This window comes from Cololabis saira, chromosome 18 (genome assembly GCF_033807715.1).
Source record: "Cololabis saira isolate AMF1-May2022 chromosome 18, fColSai1.1, whole genome shotgun sequence".
Taxonomy (NCBI): Eukaryota; Metazoa; Chordata; class Actinopteri; order Beloniformes; family Belonidae; genus Cololabis; species Cololabis saira.
The window spans coordinates 33,898,261-33,917,562 of record NC_084604.1 but is presented as its reverse complement, the minus strand read 5'-3'; the positions used below and the strand labels follow the sequence as shown (position 1 = coordinate 33,917,562).

The window sequence follows — 19,302 nt, the reverse complement described above, 5'->3', positions numbered from 1 at the left end:
AGAAAGAAAGATAAATTTCCGTTGATACGTGTTTGTGTAACAAACATAGCGGATCTGAGTCATTCCAGTTTTGCAGTACAGGTGTAACTCATTTAATTGGTTTTTATTAATCCAATTTAATTGGTGTAGTTTAGTAGCATTTAGTATCTTTTAGAGCAGTGTTTTGGGGGCTCCAAAGACTGAATGTGGTGATAGATTTATAGTTACAAAGGTGGAGTTGAATTGTTATTTTTTTTATTGTTATCGGGATAAATGCCAGAAATTATCGTGATACATTTTTTAGTCCATACCGCCCATCCCTAATGTTTGCTTTATTTCCTCATTAACAACAAATAAAGAAAAACCAATATCCAATAATAATCTTTCTGAATTAATTCGGGGTGTCCCTATATTCTTTTAAATGTGTTAAAATATGTATGTTTGTAATGGCCAAATATAGGCAGAAAATTATGAATATTTTACAAAGACAGTGAAAAACTGCCTTAAAAGACAACAGGAATAGGGTTAACAACATTCAGTGAATTTTGTATCAATTTAAAATCAATTCAATTCAGTTCAAGTCAGTTGAACTGATTTCCATGCAGTTCAATTCAATTCAGTCAATTTCAATTCAAATGAGTAAATTTCAATTCACTTCAGTTCAATTCAATACTATTAAATTCAATTCAATTTAAATTCCCACAACCTGGTATCCACGTATGTGTATATAACACACGTGCCTAATTCATAACATTTAATTTTGGAAGGGGGGCCCAAAGCAACAAGAAAAAAATTGCACCAATTCAATTCAATTCAATGCAATGCAATGCAATGCAATGCAATGCAATGCAATGCAATGCCATGCCATGCCATGCCATGCCATGCCATGCCATGCCATTCAATTCAATTCAATTCAATTCAATTCAATTCAATGCAATGCAATTTAATTTAATTTAATTTAATTTAATTTAATTTAATTTAATTTAATTTAATTTAATTTAATTTAATTTAATTTAATTTAATTTAATTCAATTCAATTCAATTCAATTCAATTCAATTCAATTCAATTCAATTCAATTTAATTTAATTTAATTTAATTTAATTTAATTTAATTTAATTCAATGCAATGCAATGCAATGCAATGCAATGCAATTCAATTCAGTTTGATTTATTTCTATTCAGATCAGTTTGGTTCAATTAAATTAAATTTACATAGTATATTTTTATTTTATTTAAAAAATGTTTTGATCCACTTCAAATGTGGACTACTATATTCCACCAGTATTATTATTTTTTTTGAAAACGTAATTTTTTCGATGATGCAAATGCTTAAGAGGCAGAACTGAATGTAAAATATTGAGTTCCCCGTCTCTTGAAATGTTTCACATTTCCCGATGACTGATTTCTGACTACTTCCATACTCGTCCTTTAGAGAGTGAGAACTGAGGTCCGTCAGGCTTGAAAAGGAAGTGTCTAATCAGAGCAGAGGAACTAGTTTTGGAACCCGAGCTCATGTTTAAAAAAGAGACAGGGCTGCCGAAGACGACTCCTCATCTCTTCCACTCCGAGATGGAGAGCATCTCGGAGAGTATCAAATTCTCCGTAGGTCCTCCAACCCTCCTCTACTTGCCTGTCCTCGGAGGTTTGAGTGGCTTGTGGTGAAGCCTGATGGGGATTATTGATCTGCCTGGCGCACGCCTGCGGTTTCGGCAAAAAGACTGACGACCTCACCAGAGAGAATTCTTGGCACGCGTCGGCCTCTGTCTTAGATCAGTTGAATGGATCCTGGAACGGACCAGGAAAGTGGACTATTTGAGCTTTGGAGCCAGGCAATGAAGACATTTTTCTGTGTATTTAAATAATCAGACCAAAACTAGGAAGAAGATAACAATAAACACATCTGATTGGATTTTTTGGAAAGGGGTTGCAGAAGTGAGTAACCATGTGAGTAGCCATGGCAGCAGTGCCCAGAGGTATTTATGCTCTTGGTTAGATTTACTGGTGAGGGCCTCAGTTCCAGTTTTGAACCACATGAAATGATCCTTGGTAGTTGGAGAAGGATGTGGACACTGCGCTAATTATGTGAGATGATGATGTCAGGTATTGATACCTTTTAGTGAGCCAGAACTTTTCCCCTCTGTGATATGTTCCAATAGATGCTTGTGTTCCAGTGTATATAACCACACTGTGGTGACCACACTCACTACACAACCGCACTCACATCCACATGTCGGACATGTCTGGATCCTCAGCAGCCCTCACATATCCGTACTGTCAGGCGGGAGCTCACTTTATCATTCATAGTTGTAAATCATTGCATTGCCTGCAGGAAACACACTGAATTTTATTTTCCAGTCATAAACCATAAAAACTGCCTCTAACGCGAGTTATGATCCTTGGAGACAGAGAGGATGAATGTTTAAAGCAGAACCAGACACAATGGCGGGCATACTTACCCCCCCCCTTTTTTTTTTTTTGCCTGGCATCTACACATGGCCATAGTTATATGGTGGGTTTCCACAAAGGCCTAACATGATCTAAATGACACTAGGGTTGTGTGTTATTAAGCTGTGAACATTTATCACGTTTACTTGCACATTTAAGGTTATAGTTCAACAAGACTGTTTAATTGGACTTCTGTCACTGTCACAGTAAATAAGGGTGGGAGGAGAATTGATTTATTGACTGAAGTATGTCAGACTCTTCTGTGATAGGGAGTATGCCCCATTTCAGCTTGTACTTGAATTTTTTTTGGTGTGACCTACTGTGTCAAATAACCAAAAAAATTACAAAAAGTTTGGTTCAAAGCTACGGAAGAGTATTAGGGCCAGGCAGGAGAAAAATAAAAATAATATTTTAGAGGATGAAGATTTTTTTTTCATTATGCACTTCGAGAAAAAAGTCGAAATGTCGAGAAAAAAGTTGAAATGTCGAGATTAATGTTGAAATACAATTTCAAGAATATAGTCGAAATGTCGAAAAAAAAAGTATAATTTCGAGAAAAAAGTCGAAATGTACTGTATTTCAACTTTATTCTCGAAAATTCGACTTTATGTCGAGAAAAAAAGTCGAAATGTCGAGATTAATGTTGAAGTACAATTTCGAGAAAAAAGTCGAAATGTATTTCAACTTTATTCTCGAAATTTCGACTTTATGTTGAGAAAAAAAGTCGAAATGTCGAGATTAATGTTGAAGTACAATTTCGAGAAAAAAGTCAAGATGTATTTCAACTTTATTCTCGAAATTTCGACTTTATGTCGAGAAAAAAAGTCGAAATGTCGAGATTAATGTTGAAGTACAATTTCGAGAAAAAAGTCGAAATGTATTTCAACTTTATTCTCGAAATTTCAACTTTATTCACGATATTTCGACTTTATTCTTGAAATTGTATTTCAACATTAATCTCGACATTTCAACTTTTTTCTCGAAGTGCATAATGAAAAAAAAATCTTCCTCCTCTAAAATATTATTTTTATTTTTCTCCTGCCTGGCCCTAATACTCTTCCGTACAAAGCCAACTGGTACCATGTTAAGTGATAAAATTAACAGTTTTACAACTCTGCATCTTCACATATATTATACGCTTTCAGGTTTGGAAATTTGCTGGAGTATTCTTCCGAATCAATGCCAAGGGCGGGAACTGAAGAGCATCTAGCCAGTTGAATCCATTCAACTCCATCCACGCAGGAATAACTCTAAAGCAAATTATCTTTTTTTGTTGGTCCATCTTCTAGAAATGTTAATTCAGTCAGACTAACATATTTACATATTTTTTGAATGCCCAGTTTAAGTTGGACAAACTCAATATTTTCTTTCCCAACAGCTTGCGTTTGTACTGATTGTGAATGATCTCAATTACCAGTCCATTACTTCTTCATTTAACCATTGCTTGATAAAGTTTTAACAACCCTTCATATGATGGCAGGAACACATAGAGCTCCTTCATGCTTGGTTTCAAGCGAAGATGGGGCCCCGACTCAAATTTTTGAAATCTTATTGCCTGGCTGAAACCTATGGAAAAGTCCTGTTTTACATGAATATTTGGCACGGAGCTGCAGTTTATCCTGTCTTATGTTCTGAACACTCAGTTGTGCTACAACAGTTTGCCTTTTTTTGACAGCTGGGATGGTGTATAATTTAAAACACTGACATGAAGCGAGGGCTCTGGACAAAGAGGCCTATTGTTTGTGTGTTTGGTCGCTGTCCATGGTCCTGACAATCACATTTTTACAGTAATTTCTCATTTTTTTTAAGTCAGTGCGGCCAGTATCATATTGCATAATCTGAACTGGCAGAGCTCATTAAATATAGGCATTTCTGGGTTTTCATGAGTGCACTTTCATAAAGTTGTGTTTCACTTAGTGGCAAATGGCTTCATGGAATCAAATGTTTCCAGAGACGGCTAAAGACACAGGCACGCTTTAATCTGGTGATGAATGAGTTCTGGTGCAGGCAGGCCTTACAACCAGCTCTGTCTGTGAGGTTCTGGGCCGCTGCCTGCTTGTATCTTGCCTTGCAAGCTGCAGTTGATCATTTCTTTTATTACAGGTCAAAAGACAAGTTGTCATGTTAGGGTGAACATCTTTTCATATCTGGCATTCATCTGTTGAGAAACTGTTGATGTGCAGACTCTAGTCCACAGGGGCATCATGTGGGGTTGCTGCAACAAAAGTGCTAGTTTGGCAGCAGAGGTGGACAGAGTACCTGACCCAAGTACTTGAGTAAGAGTACAAATACTACTGGTCAAAATTTACTCCGTTACAAGTAAAAGTAGCTCAGTCAAAATATTACTCGAGTAAGAGTAGAAAAGTACTTGCTTTTAAAAGGTACTTAAGTATCCAAAAGTAAATGCTTTTAAATTTACTTTAAGTAAAAGTAAGAGTAAGAGTAAATTTCTTATTTTCCACATCTGTAAATTACAATATTTTTTCTAAATTAATTTAAAGATCTTTTAACTCTTGTTTCTGAGAATTAACTCTTTGAAACCAGCTGCACTGATGTGCTGCTTTTAGAACCACAATGTTATATAAAACCTGCAGAAACACCAAAAACAAATCAAATTAATGGGATCATAAGAGGACAGCAGATGATGCAGAGTTTATTAACAATCATGAACTGAAACCAAATGAACCTGCACCATCCTATTGTCTTTTTGATTTTGTCTTTCTTCTCCTGACGCAGGCGTAGCCATTGTTGCGGCTATGTCTTGACTTGTTGCGGCTCTGTCTTGACAAACACAGGCTACTTTGGCGGTATCGTTTTGAGGAGGCTTGACGTATTTCCGCTTTCCGTACATCCCAGTGGAGAGCGTGCACTGTGATAGGTCTCCTCCTTTGACAAAAACAGCTTGTGTCCAATAGGATTTTAGGGAAGAAGAAAAAAGAGCAGACCTGAAAGTAACGAGTACTTTTTAACCTTCCTAGAAATTTACTCGAGTAAAAGTAAAAATATTTGTCTTGGAAATGTATTCAAGTAAGAGTAATAAGTACCAAAGAAATCTAATACTCAAGTAAAGTACAAATCCTCTGGATATGTACTTAAGTACAGTACTCAAGTAAATTTACTCAGTTATTGTCCACCACTGTTTGGCAGTATCCAGTCTGAATTTTTGGCCATGCTGCAAACCACATAGGTGGTCTCCTCCGCTGGTCTCTACGGGTTTGAAAACAAGCCACTAGAGAGCGCCAAAGTAACAATTATTGTTGTTCGGACTGTTTGCAAAGTCACAAGGGTGGGTTTTGGAATTGAGAGTAATTACAATGAGGCTTTTTTTTCCCAGATTTTATTCTATTTTATCTATTTACTTAATTGTAGTCCTCCTCTGGGACTTTCAGTTGCCCCCTGTGAAGATAACGGACGATCAGGGAGGTCAAGGGATTCATGCTGATTCAACAGTTGAGGCCCACGCTGGAGGGGCCACGGCCTTGAGTTTATCCCGGGACTAAATGAGAAATCAAGATGCACCGTTTAAAAGGCAAAAGAAACACACACAAACACACGCGCAGACACGGCCTCGTTAGAGAAGACGGAAACATAGGAGGAGATATACAGCTCTCTGAGTGGTATGAGGCCCTTGAGGATCACTTCCCGCCTGAGCTGTTTCTCTGAAACCTTTGTAGAGGTCAAGTAAACAGTTTGTATTGGGCATTCAGCTCTGTGTATGGGTGTGTGTGTGTGTCTGTGGTTTTGTCTCCTTCCGAACTCTTGTTTGCACTACTTTCTTGATTGCATAATGTACCGAAGAAAGCACAGTCTACTTTTTGCTGTGCTGCTGCAAAACGGCTTACAACCTGGTATAAAAATTAAGCCTGCATCATCGCTGGCATCATGTTCAGCCATCAAATTTAGCCGGGGACAAAAAAACTCTACACCGGGCCCGTCTTAAATGAGCCTGAGCTCCGTCTCTGTGCTCCGTCTCTCCCGTGCATGCAGGACATTATGCTAATTTCCCCGGGTGTCTGGGTCCCGCTGCTCCTCCGGAGTTCATTATTATAATTGCTAGACATGGCTGAGAACGCTGAGAATGTGAACTTGAAACCAGCAGGAGCTTTTTCCACGCAATCCATATTCAGGGAAATCCCGAGAATGTTCCCAATCTGAACCTTAACAAAACATGTGGAGATGGTGTAGATCTCCCTTTCAGCATGTGTACACACTCTTAGATTGGCTCTATTATGTCTTGGAATAATGTAAAACAGCTTCCCCTGCTTTTCTCTGTTTCTGGTCCTGTCTCCATCTCTTTGGTTTTTCTCAGTCCACCTTTGAAATACAGCCATGGCAGCGACAGTGGAAGGAGTAGTTTAGTTTTCTAAGCGTGCGGGAGAACCCATGGCTTTGCTACTCCAGCGAGCAAAAAGTAATGCTGGTTTCACAGCAGATCAGAGATGACACCACTTAATGTGTGTTTTTCCTACTCTTCAGATCTGCGTGTTAGCTTATTCAGAATAGATCAAACACGTGATGCATGAACTGGAAATGTACAAACCAGAAATGGAAATCTAATCAAAATAAGTTGGCTGTCTAAACCTTTTAAAGATACTCTCCAAACAATCAGATTTAGCTTAATGCTACATTATTTTACACTGCCAAGTAAAGTTTTCTGTCACACTTGTTTAACTTGTCACATTGGACCATGAGGACTTTCTGTTCGCTACAAATGAATGCTTGTAAATAATGTTTGTCATCTCCAGCTTTAAGGTGAGCACTCAAACTAGGGATGGGCGATATGGACTAAAAAATGTATGATGATAATTTCTGGCATTTATCCCAATAACGATAAAAATGACGATAAAAAAATACCAATTCAACTCCACCTTTTTAACTATATTCAGTCTTTGGAGCCCCAAATCACTGCTCTAAAAGATACTAAATGCTACTAAACTACAACAATTAAATTGAATTGATAAAAAACAATTAAATTAGTACACCTGTACTGCAAAACTGGAAGGATTCAGATCCGCCATGTTTGTTACACAAACACGTATCAACGGGAATTTATCCTTTCTTTCTTTCTTTCTTTCTTTCTTTCTTTCTTTCTTTCTTTCTTTCTTTCTTTCTTTCTTTCTTTCTTTCTTTCTTTCTTTCTTTCTTTCTTTCTTTCTTTCTTTCTTTCTTTCTTTCTTTCTTTCTTTCTTCCTTCCTTCCTTCCTTCTTCCCTTCCTCTTTTCTCCCTTCCTTCCTTCCTTCCTTCCTTCCTTCCTTCCTTCCTTCCTTCCTTCCTTCCTTCCTTCCTTCCTTCCTTCCTTCCTTCTTTTTTCCCTTCCTTCCTTCTTCCCTTCCTCTTTTCTCCCTTCCTTCCTTCCTTCCTTCCTTGTTTTCTTTCCTTGTTTTCTTCCTTCCTTCCTTGTTTTCTTTCCTTGTTTCCTTCCTTCCTTCCTTCCTTCCTTCTTTTCTCCCTTCCTTCCTTGTTTTCTTTCCTTGTTTCCTTCCTTCCTTCCTTTCTTCCTTCGTTCTTTTTTCCCTTCCTTCCTTCTTCCCTTCCTCTTTTCTCCCTTCCTTCCTTCCTTCCTTGTTTTCTTTCTTTCCTTCCTTCCTTCCTTCCTTCCTTCCTTCCTTCCTTCCTTCCTTCCTTCCTTCCTTCCTTCCTTCCTTCCTTCCTTCCTTCCTTCCTTCCTTCCTTCCTTCCTTCCTTCCTTCCTTCCTTCCTTCCTTCCTTCCCATACGTTGTGCGTGGATTTAACGTAGAACCATAAATCAGTTTTACACAAAAACATAATCAACAGGAATTTATCGTTTTTACCGTGAGATACAAATTCTTACCGCGGGGAATTTTTTTGACGGTTTATCGTGAACGGTAAAATATCACCCATTCCTAACTCAAACACTTTCTCCCTTCCAGCTGGTGACGGACGCAGTCTCTCTGGGATGCCCCTCGTCCGCCCAGTTCTGTTCCTGACCGGTTGTGATTTAACCTAATTAGTTGTGACACGTCGCACCAGCTGTTTGTTTTAACTTTACACACTCATTTCATCCTCCCGCCTCCAACATCTCTGAAAGTAGTTAGTGATGTTAAGCATAACAGATCTCAGGCAAGAACACATTCTTCAAGAGGGTTTCTAAGTTGCAGCATTTGATACCATCTTTGCACGATTTTCACTTATACATGTAGTTAGAGAAATAACAGGCAGAAAACAGGTGAATCGTTCAGTTGCGGCTACAAGCACCAAAATTGGCACACATACTCCTTAGGGGTTGCTCTTTTGATAAAACTATTGTGCCAAAAAAAACACACACAAAACCTCTAACAATACTAAAGTATACACTGCCATCCATTTTACCAGTGTCAAACATAACAAAAAAAATTCTAATTTTGCAGAATATTAGGATTCTGGGAGTGATATATGTAGGGTTGCCACCCGTCCCGTAAAATACGGAATTGTCCTTTATTTGAGGAAAAAAAATGTTGCGTCCCGTATTGAACTAATACGGGATGCGATTTGTACCGTATTTTCATTAACTTTTACACCATATTCTAGTTGAATTATTGAAATAAATTAACTTTTACACCATAGTCTAGTTGAATTATTGAAATAAGTTAACTTTTACACCATATTCTAGTTGAATTATTGAAATAAATTAACTTTTACACCATATTCTAGTTGAATTATTGAAATAAATTAACTTTTACACCATATTCTAGTTGAATTATTGAAATAAATTAACTTTTACACCATATTCTTCACCTGTAGGCTATATTATACATTTGGGCTGATGTGGACATACAGTAGCATAGGAGGCTATTTCAGTTGCTAGTATGGTTGTCTGTCTGTACAGTCATGCAAGTTCAATGCTATTAAAGCACGTTAAACTTGAAATCAAAGCATTTTGTTTTTTTATATAAAAATAAACACATTTTTATTCAGTTTAGAAGTTTTGGGGCTTTTTTCTTTTGGCTCCTGCGCTGCTGAAATCAGGGCGTCCCTTATTTCTATTTCTGAAAGGTGGCAACCCTAGATATATAGTACAAGGAAGCCAAAGTGTAAGTCCATGGGTCCAAATTTAGATTCTACATAGTGAAAAGGTTATGATTTGACACCAAGATCATTCCAATAGGACAACTCTATTGGATTTTTTGCGAAATGCAATATTACTGTATATTCGATGGTGGCCATCTTGAAAAAAGGCTTTTTTTTCTGGCACAATGGTTTTATCAAAAGAGCAACCCCTAAGGAGTATGTGTGCCAATTTTGGTACTTGCAGCCGCAACTGAACGATTATTCCTGTTATTTCTCTAACTAATGGGATTTAAATGATTTATAATTCATTGTGTCTGGTTTTATTTACATTTTACACAAAATCCCAACTAATTTGGGAAAAACAGTGGGAGATACAATATATTATACCATTAAGCAAGTTCCTATCATTCATTAGAAGTGGATATTTAAACCTGAGGCCTTTATGATCAAATACAAAATTGTGATTCATGTGAAGAGATGAACTTAAGAAGAATTAAGTTACAAAATACCTAATTTATTCTTAAAATAAACAAAATGTACAATCACAATGCCAATTTCACTCACTGTTGTCAGGTCTGTTTGTCCCTTTGGAGAAAAGAAAAAACAACAAAACAAACAAAAAAACCTCATGATCTTTACGAAACGTACCAGCAAAATCTAACATAGTCCCCGTTAGATCAATTTTCCTGACGAGTGTTCATGAGAGGAAGCATAGCAATAGAGATAACAAGTAAACTTTACATAAAAAGCAAGATAAAGTACAATTCCTGGATATCATACATGTTGACCATTAAATAATACAAGAATTTGAATGTCAGTTTGTACTCAACTTTTTAAAAGGACGAGCCCCTTTTTTCTTTTCCGAGGAATAAAAAATAAAATAACACAACACAAACAAAAGGCATGTGACGACAGAATGGGATCTCAGTGCTGTGCTGATCTGTAAACAATTTTTAAAAAAGGACATTCCAAACTAGGTGTTGAATTACTGCGGAGATACTGAACGTGAACGTTAATGGGAGCTTCCTGTCAAGTTATTGCATATTGTACGCTGGAGCGATTACGACTCATTTGGGGCTGAAACAATTAAGGAAATGTAGTGTAACATGTTCAAATCCACCAACTGTTTTCACATCATCATCGTCTGCAGAGACTGCGTGCAAACCTTTGACGAAAAGTTTGAAGTCTGATCCGTGAACTGGCCCGTGTTTTTATCAGCTTTTTAAAAATGGCTTTATTATATTACCTACATGCACTGAATATGAAAGCGTATGAAAAATTTGAAAAAGGCCACATTTTTTTTTTTTTCAAACAAATATCGAGTGCCTTGTGGATCAGATTAAACTCTAATGTAAATGGTTTGTTTGGCCAAGTGTTATCCATTCTGTGAGTGTGTACATGTGTGTATGAGTGTGTGTATGTGTGTGTATGACTCCAGTGGCGTTAAAAGTTGCACTGAGGACCAAAACCACAAGCCCTGTTGGCAGCCGGCCGCAAGTGCTGCTCGAAATAAAACCAGAAATAAGTCCTTTATGAAACAAACATACACAAGTCTCCCATATTTTTTGGTTACCAGTTTGCTGCCAGCAGCTGAATCCAATCACCTCAGTTTCTGAACTCCGGCACAATTTAGGAGGTTATGCAGTCGCATCGATTGCAAGGCGTCCCATAATACTGGGGCAAGAGATTGATTTAAGTTGTGACGTTCATGAATGAAGGAAGGGCACAGATCTGGTGGGGCCGAGTCAAGATTAAAATCAAAATCTGGGGCCGGATTCACAAAACATTCTTAAGAAAAAAAATCTTCTTAAATGTCATTTTTTTCTTAAGTTCAGTCTTAAGAAGAAAAAAGAGAAGAAGTCATATTCTCCAAAAAAGTTCTTAAGTATTTTCTCAACTTTCTTCTTAAGTTTCTTCTTAAGAAAAAACTTAAGAATAAATTGTATTCTTGAAATAAAAGTTCTCAAATTTGTTCTTGACTTTTTTCTTAACTTTAAGACAACCTTGACCTGTCTTAAAATGTCTTCTGTGAAAAGGTAAGACTCTAATATAAACCTTTTTCAACACATTTTAGACAAGTTTAGACTAGTAGGTCATAGTTTGAGGATATACTTTGTAATTAATTACACAAAGAGCCTGTTAACTGTTTGTTAGCATGTTAGTTAGCGTGGTAGTTAATTATTATTAATTTTCCCCAATAGTAATTTCTTTTCGCACATTAATCTCATCCACCATAACCTTGAAAAGTTCCTGCATCTCTTTTTCTCCTTCTCCATGTTTAGTGAGTGAATGACGGTTAAGATGCAAACTACCTGTATAAATGTTGTTTGTTGGCGCGTGCAATGCAATGACATATTTTAAGAAGTTCTTAAGTAGGAAAAATAAGAAATTCGTAAGAAATGACACTTCTTAAGGGGGTTCTTAAGAAAATATTGAGGAATTGCACTTAAGAACTTTCTTATGAACTTCTTAATTTTAGATCTTAAGACATTTCTTAAGATCGTTCTTAAGAACATGTTGGTGAATCCGGCCCCTGGAGATTCATGAATTGTCTGAAGGAATGTCACAGTCTCTTTTGTCCTCCAGCGTGTGATTCCCTCTCCAGTCTGGAAGACTGGAAGAGAAAAACACACAAACCTGTGCGTGGCGCCGCCCACTAACTTTTTCAAAGCTATCTTTTGCATATGAAATGAAAGCTATAATAGACTTGGCATGTTGAAGCTATAATCTTGACAAAGCTTTCATCCCAACTGGATGTGAAAAAAGAAAAAGCAAATCTGTGGGATCATCCAAGGATTATTCCAGTCCTGAGGAGTTTATGCATCACAAAATAAACCCAGCCTTTCGAGCCTGACTTGCTGCTCTAAAGCGCATTACCTGGCGCGGCACCGGCTGTAATCGTCTTTGGATTCAGTTCGCATGTAACTTTCCTTATTTTGAAGAGAAAACGCACAAGTGTGCGTGCGCATGTCAGACTAGACAAAATAAAGAAATTAAACTGAATTTCCCTAAATGGATAATTATTTTCCCCCACTGAAGCTGACTTTCAGGGTATGTTGCCAAGAGGCACAATGCGAGTTATTGCTCAATAAATACCAAAGGTTTAATTCTCTGCCAAATGTGTGTCAACGCCTAGCGAGGATGTTGGCTTCATAATGTGTCGAGCAGTTAAACCGAACGTTACACCAGAAGAAACATGCTGTTGCAATACTCTTTGGAAATTACATTTCATATTCCAGACAAATTTAAATCTTTGGGTGCTACAAAAAAAAGAGAGAGAAAAAAATTAAATCTCTTATTATCTTAAATTACCTATAAAAAAAACAACAAACAAACAAAAAAACAAAAAAAACAAATTAACTTACTTATATAAATGCAACAAAAATATTCAGATTACACTTCTTTGACTCAAGTTTCAAATACAATACATAATTTATGGCTTTTATAAGTTAAAACTAAGAAAACTCTTCAATCTACATCAACGTCTCACCCACAATATACAAGTTAAATTAATTGGTTTAAAGCAAATTTTCTGTCCACACATCTTCAGGTAACATATGTGTTACTCTTATCACTTGCTACTCAGTGCTTAATTTGCATCTTGATATTGTCGTGGTTAAAAAAAAAAAAAAAAGCAAAAAAAAAAAAAAAAAAAAAAAAAAAAAAAAAAAAAACATGCTCAGCAAAAGCCTTAATGGAATACAAACACTATACAAAAGTCTTTTACAAATAATGATGAGACATCCCTTAGTTTGTGGACTGCCATAAAGCTGGAAAAATGTCTTGTCTGCTGGGGCTGAGTTGAGCAAAAATAGTTTTTATTATTATTGCTGTGAGAATCACTCCCTTTGTAGTGCCTTGGTCAAAACACATTCCAGGAAGACAAGTCTGTGCAAGTCTGTGAGTGTGTGTGTGTGTGTGTCTGGGTCTTTTTTTTGTTGTTTTATTTTAATCTCTACCTTAATTTCCAAGCAAAAGGTGGAGATAGCTGATGCGAGCCCACAAACCCCCTTTTTTATTACATAAAAAAGGTTTTGTGCTTTCAAAAACTTGGGCTGACGTCTTATCTCTCTCTGCCTTCAATACGGCCTCCATACGGCTTCATCTATGCGGCCTCCGGGGTTGAGAACGGTCGGGGAGTTACTGTGGCTCCCGTCGCCGTCCACCCCGCCCTCTGTCTGGCTGGGCAGGTTGGGGTTGACCAGCGAGGTGCCCGTGGAGGCGCTAGTGCACGGCGGGATCATGCGGGACGGCGAGCGGTCCCCGCCGGGGACCATGGAGAACTGGTACGAGTTGGAGGACGCGCCGTAGTACAGGTAGGGCGTGCTGCTGGTCTGGAAGGGGCCGCTCTGGCTCTGGGTGGAGCCCGGGTACGGCGGCGGCAGGTAGGTGTGGTAGTGGGCGCTGCCCAGCGGCATGGCCGAGGTGACGGGCGGCGTGTAGGTGAAGGTGGCCGGGTAGTGCATGCGCGGGCTGGAGAAGCGGCTGTCGGCGATGGAGGAGAGGCTCGGGAACTGCCGGTCGAACTGGCCGGGGAACGGACTCAGGTCGGAGGAGCCTGGAGAAAAAACACACACACACGGATACGGTCAGTCGTCTGGACATCCTGTCGTTCAACAGCAGAGATCATGATCACGGATAGGGATGGGAGGTATGGACTAAAAAATGTATCACGATCATTTCTGGCATTTATCCCAATAACGATAAAAAAAATACCAATTCAACTCCACCTTTTTAACTATAAATCTATCTCGCTCTCAGATCCGCCATGTTTGTTATACAAAAACGTATCAACGGGAATTTATCCTTCTTTCTTTCTTTCTTTCTTTCTTTCTTTCTTTCTTTCTTTCTTTCTTTCTTTCTTTCTTTCTTTCTTTCTTTCTTTCTTTCTTTCTTTCTTTCTTTCTTTCTTTCTTTCAGGCTCATTTCCTTCCTTCCTTCCTTCCTTCCTTCCTTCCTTCCTTCCTTCCTTCCTTCCTTCCTTCCTTCCTTCTTCCCTTCCTCTTTTCTCCCTTCCTTCCTTATTTCCTTGTTTCCTTCCTTCCTTCCTTCCTTCCTCCTGCTCTCTCCTTCCTTCTTCCCTTCCTCTTTTCTCCCTTCCTTCCTTCCTTCCTTCCTTCCTTCCTTCCTTCCTTCCTTCCTTCCTTCCTTCCTTCCTTCCTTCTTCCCTTCCTCTTTTCTCCCTTCTTTCCTTCTTTCCTTGTTTCCTTCCTCCCTTCCTTCCTTCCTTCCTTCCTTCCTTCCTTCCTTCCTTCCTCCTGCTCTCTCCTTCCTTCCTTCCTTCCTTCCTTCCTTCCTTCCTTCCTTCCTTCTTTTTTCCTTCCTTCCTTCCTTCCTTCCTTCCTTCCTTCCTTCCTTCCTTCCTTCCTTCCTTCCTTCCTTCTTCCCTTCCTTCCTTCCTTCTTCCCTTCCTTCCTTCCTTCCTTCCTTCCTTCCTTCCTTCCTTCCTTCCTTCCTTCCTTCCTTCCTTCCTTCCTTCCTTCCTTCCTTCCTTCCTTCCTTCCTTCCTTCCTTCCTTCCTTCCTTCCTTCCTTCCAAAAATCTGACTTTACACAAAAACATCATCAACGGGAATTTATCGTTTTTACCGCGAGATGACAAATTCTTACCGTGAGGAATTTTTTTGACGGTTTATTGTGAACGGTAAAATATCACCCATTCCTAATCACGGACATCAAGTCAGTTTAATCACTTTGGATTAAAAGTGTGGCTTGAACTTTTATTGAGTAGTTTAACTTCACAAATAAGTCACTTGAGAAATTAAGCAATTGCAAATTAAACTGTCATTTCAAGTCAGGTGCGTATTTACCAATTTAGAACGCTAGTTAATATTTTATGGCTTCATTATTGTTGGATTTACCTTTTAATTTTACTATAATCTTTGTTTGGAGCCGGCGCTCCCACACGTACAAAGACCCTTATATTTTTACACTCGTGCATATTTATGCTTCCCTGTGTGTGTTGCTGCATGTTTATGTGTATCTATGTAATTGTTTATGCATGCAAATGCATGTGCAAACGGTTTGTGTGTGCAGGGGGTTGGGTGTGTGTGTGTGTGTGTGTGTGTGTGTGTGTGTGTGAATACTGTATGCACATAAAAAAGCAGTTGGGATGAATCAGGAGCTGCACATGTGGAAACACTTTGAGCAGAAACAGTTTCCATAAGATCCATAATGAGGCAGGGCTGAGCTCTGATGTGGCTCCTCTCCTCGCCTCCCATCAGCTCCAGCGAGTGTGTGCGCGTGCGTGCGAGCGTGCGAGCGCGCGCGAGTGCGTGCACACAAGAGCGCGTAAGTCACATGTGCGGGAGAGAGCTAGGAAGGAGCTGCTCCATCTCACCCTTCGTTCCTCTTTTCGCTTCATCCCTCAAAAAATACCCAAAAACCACTAACTGGCTGCGGCGAGCTTCGCGCTGGGCGAGGAGTTGAAGGACTCCTCAACCCCCCCCTAACCCCCCCACCACCCCACCCCTCAGCCCGTCTCCTTTCAGTGGTTTAGTCCAGCCATGGAGCTCTTATCATAAATCACCAGGCGTCTTCCGTGTCACCATGTCTGCTGCGAGAGGACAGGGGGGTGGCGAGGAAGAGGAGGGAGAAGGAGGGGGCGCAGTGTTTATGCGCAGGGAGGGATTGCGAAGCCCGGGTTTGTCGCTAGCGTCAGATAGCATATGCTGCCAATTAGGCCTTTTAAACTTCCTCCTTCCACCAGATCGGTTTGATTTTGATAGAAATAATAGGTGATTGTCTCCGTAGTAGAGCAGAAGTGTGATCTCACACATGACCGGCACTCTTCAATAAACTCCCGTCTCTTGTTTTTAACTTTTTGGAGCAGTTCTGGGGCGCGGAGAGGCCCTGTGATGATGAGCCAGATCAAACTTTATTAGCTCAAAGGAAGCCAGTGTGTGACATTGTCTAAATGTTTAGGGGGGGATTTTACAAACACTGAGACATCACTTCCGAATGAGGTGTTATGACTTTACTTGATGAACTTCTGCAACCGCTGCGCGGCAAATTAAACATTTCGACACTTGATTGTTTGAAGATGCATTGGGGTGGGGGGTTTGCGGGAGCGTGCATGAGACTAGACCTTTCATACCAGTCTGTACTTTGGTATGTTCTGTAGCGTGATACTGTTACATAGCAGCCTGGCGAGGTGTCAACATGATCTCTGGAGATCTGCGAGCCCCAGGCACATCACTTAGGAGGCATTAAGCGCAAGGAGGTGTGCAAGTGAGGCAAAAAAAGCGCGCGTTTTAAGCGCGTGCGTGCGCCCCTTACGTACACACGTGTCACTCCGAGCGCGAGGGCTCAACGCTCGAGAGATGAAAGCTGAAGGGGGGGGGGAAGACCGAGCTAATCAAAGCTGACAGGGCAGCTGGCTGGATTTTAAACCCCGTCTAATGCAGAGTCACACGGCTGCATCGGCTAATCACTCACCCTCGCCTACGGCCCCCAGACACACACGCACACAAGAGGAGGGTGCAGTGTGTTAGCACAAGGAAGCAGACAGAAAAAAAAAGCAGGGCAGAAGAAACCTCGTGGCAGAGATTCAAACAGGTGTACGGGGGAGAAACCCGTCTGGCGGCATGTTGGGATCTTTCACTTTGGGGAAGAAAACTGAAACAAATTGGAACACAGATGCTGCTGTTACTGCAAACAGACTGGCTAATGCAATTACCCACAATGCCTTGAGAAAGTGGTGTACCGCTGTAAGGACATTTTATTTGTCAGTCAGAAGCCTGTTATTATCTGCGGGCCTGTTATTACCCATACTCCTTTGGAATCAAAGGCTTAGAACTAGGAAAAAAAGGAAAAAAAGGAAGCGATCGTTTTATTCCCTTCGCTGATTGAAAGACGTCATCCAAATATGGAGAGACGCTCGGACTCTTACCAGGCGCCTCCACTCCTCACGCTCATTTCAGAGCCGGCCAACGCCGGCTCGCTGAAAAAGCAGCGGCTCATTTTTCCGCCTTTGTTTATGTTTCTGCTTTTGTTTGGTTGTGGAACTGTTGTGCATATATGCTCGTCTCTAAACGCCGCCTCCGTAGCCAAAACAAATCCTGTGCAGCCTGATCTGATTCAGCCCCTGGACGGGTGAGGCGTCTGGGTGGGTTTTGGAGAGGTGGCAGAGTAGTGGTTTCTACCTGGCAATCGTCTAGGCACGTCACTGATGGCAGGCAGGCCCGTGCCTCGGCTGGAGGAGAGGGGGGTGGTGGAGTGGACTGAGGGGGACGCCATGGGACTCAGGTACGATGGATACGTCTGTTCGTACGACCAGGGAGGAGAGGACTGGGACTGGCGAGGGTCTGATGGGGAGAAATGGAGCGAGTGAAGGAAAGAGGAAAGAAAGGAAGCAAAAAAAAGAAAAGAAACGGAAAGGGAAAGAAAGAAAGAAAGAATAATTACTAAAAGGGCTTGTATTGGTGTGAAACTGTTACATTAAAATAGACAAAACTGCAGCCATGAACAGTGTTCCTCTGTGTTTTTGGGGTAAGTAGTATCAAATGGGCTCGTTACGCAACGTCCTCTATAATGACACATCTAATGTTTACCTTTGAAGAAGACATCTTCCTGTTTGCCTTATAAAACATTGTGCTTGCAGCTGAGACACAGAGAGCCTTGCTGGCACTTGTCCAAGGTGTAAACACAGCAAACCACCACAGCACACTTTATCATTGTGTCTGTGCAGCAATACAGAGACAGAGAGCGGGAAAGGAACGAGGGAGGGTTTTTTCACACACACACGCACATGTATATACACACACATATATATATATATATATATATATATATATATATATATATATATATATATATATATATATATATATATATATATATATATATACACACACACACAGGACTGTCTCAGAAAATTAGAATATTATGATAAAGTCCTTTATTTTCTGTAATGCAAAAATGTCCTACATTCTGGATTCATTACAAATCAACTGTAATATTGCAAGCCTTTTATTATTATAATATTGCTGATCATCGTTTACAGCTTAAGAAAACTCAAATATCCTATCTCAAAAAATTTGAATATTCTGGGAATCTTAATCGTAAACTGTAAACCATAATCAGCAATATTAAAATAATAAAAGGCTTGCAATATTTCAGTTGATTTGTAATGAATCCAGAATGTATGACATTTTTGTTTTTTTAATTGCATTACAGAAAATAAAGAACTTTATCACAATATTCTAATATTCTGAGACAGTCCTGTATATATATATATATATATATATATATATATATATATATATATATATAAATATATATATATATATATATATATATATATATATATATATATATATATATATATATATATATATAAAAATATATATATATATACACTGTATATATATATACAAACATATTGTCCGAGGGTTCTTTTTAAGTATTCAGAAGGTGTTTATAAACACTGGAGTTGGTGGAGTAAATGATCTGGAAATTGCAATTTTAATTTAGGAAATCCTGCAGCAGGGTGAGCCGGGACTGAGAGGGAATGCAAATGTTTTAGCAAGCATGCAGACAGATCCAAGAGCGAGCCAAAAAACAAAGGTTTAACCAACTAAAAATAATGAAAAGCTCATTTTTGCAGTTTTCCAGAATAGCGAATGCTGCACATGCAGTAGTTGGGACTTCAAAGGAAACAGAAATAAGATTAAAACCACAAAAACAGCACCATCGAAGAGTTAAGGAACCTGTTAAGGAACTCTGCTTTTTCATTACTCGTATTGTAAAATAACCCCTTAAGAGGATCTCGTTCAGTTCCATTTATAACACTTGCTGCCGTCCTGCTACGGTGTTTAAGCTCGCCTCAAAGGGTCGCCTTAGCAGCGCGATGAAGTCGTGCCACAGAA

At 39.4% G+C, this 19,302-nt stretch overlaps 1 protein-coding gene across 4 annotated transcripts in view; it reads right to left on the bottom strand.

Annotated features, from left to right (window-relative positions):
* Positions 1-13,115: 13,115 nt before the first annotated feature.
* Positions 13,116-19,302, bottom strand: part of runx2b (RUNX family transcription factor 2b) — a 57,367-nt gene continuing 51,180 nt past the window's right edge. For 3 of the 4 annotated variants that reach the window (XM_061746670.1, XM_061746669.1, XM_061746668.1), the window contains 2 exons: positions 17,578-17,739; positions 13,116-13,992 (listed from right to left, as the gene is read on the bottom strand). In XM_061746670.1, the coding sequence (XP_061602654.1) occupies positions 13,514-13,992; positions 17,578-17,739 (641 nt within the window). In that variant the 3' untranslated portion in view covers positions 13,116-13,513. The remainder of the gene's footprint in view (positions 13,993-17,577; positions 17,740-19,302) is intronic. The other variant, XM_061746671.1, reaches the window with a different exon arrangement.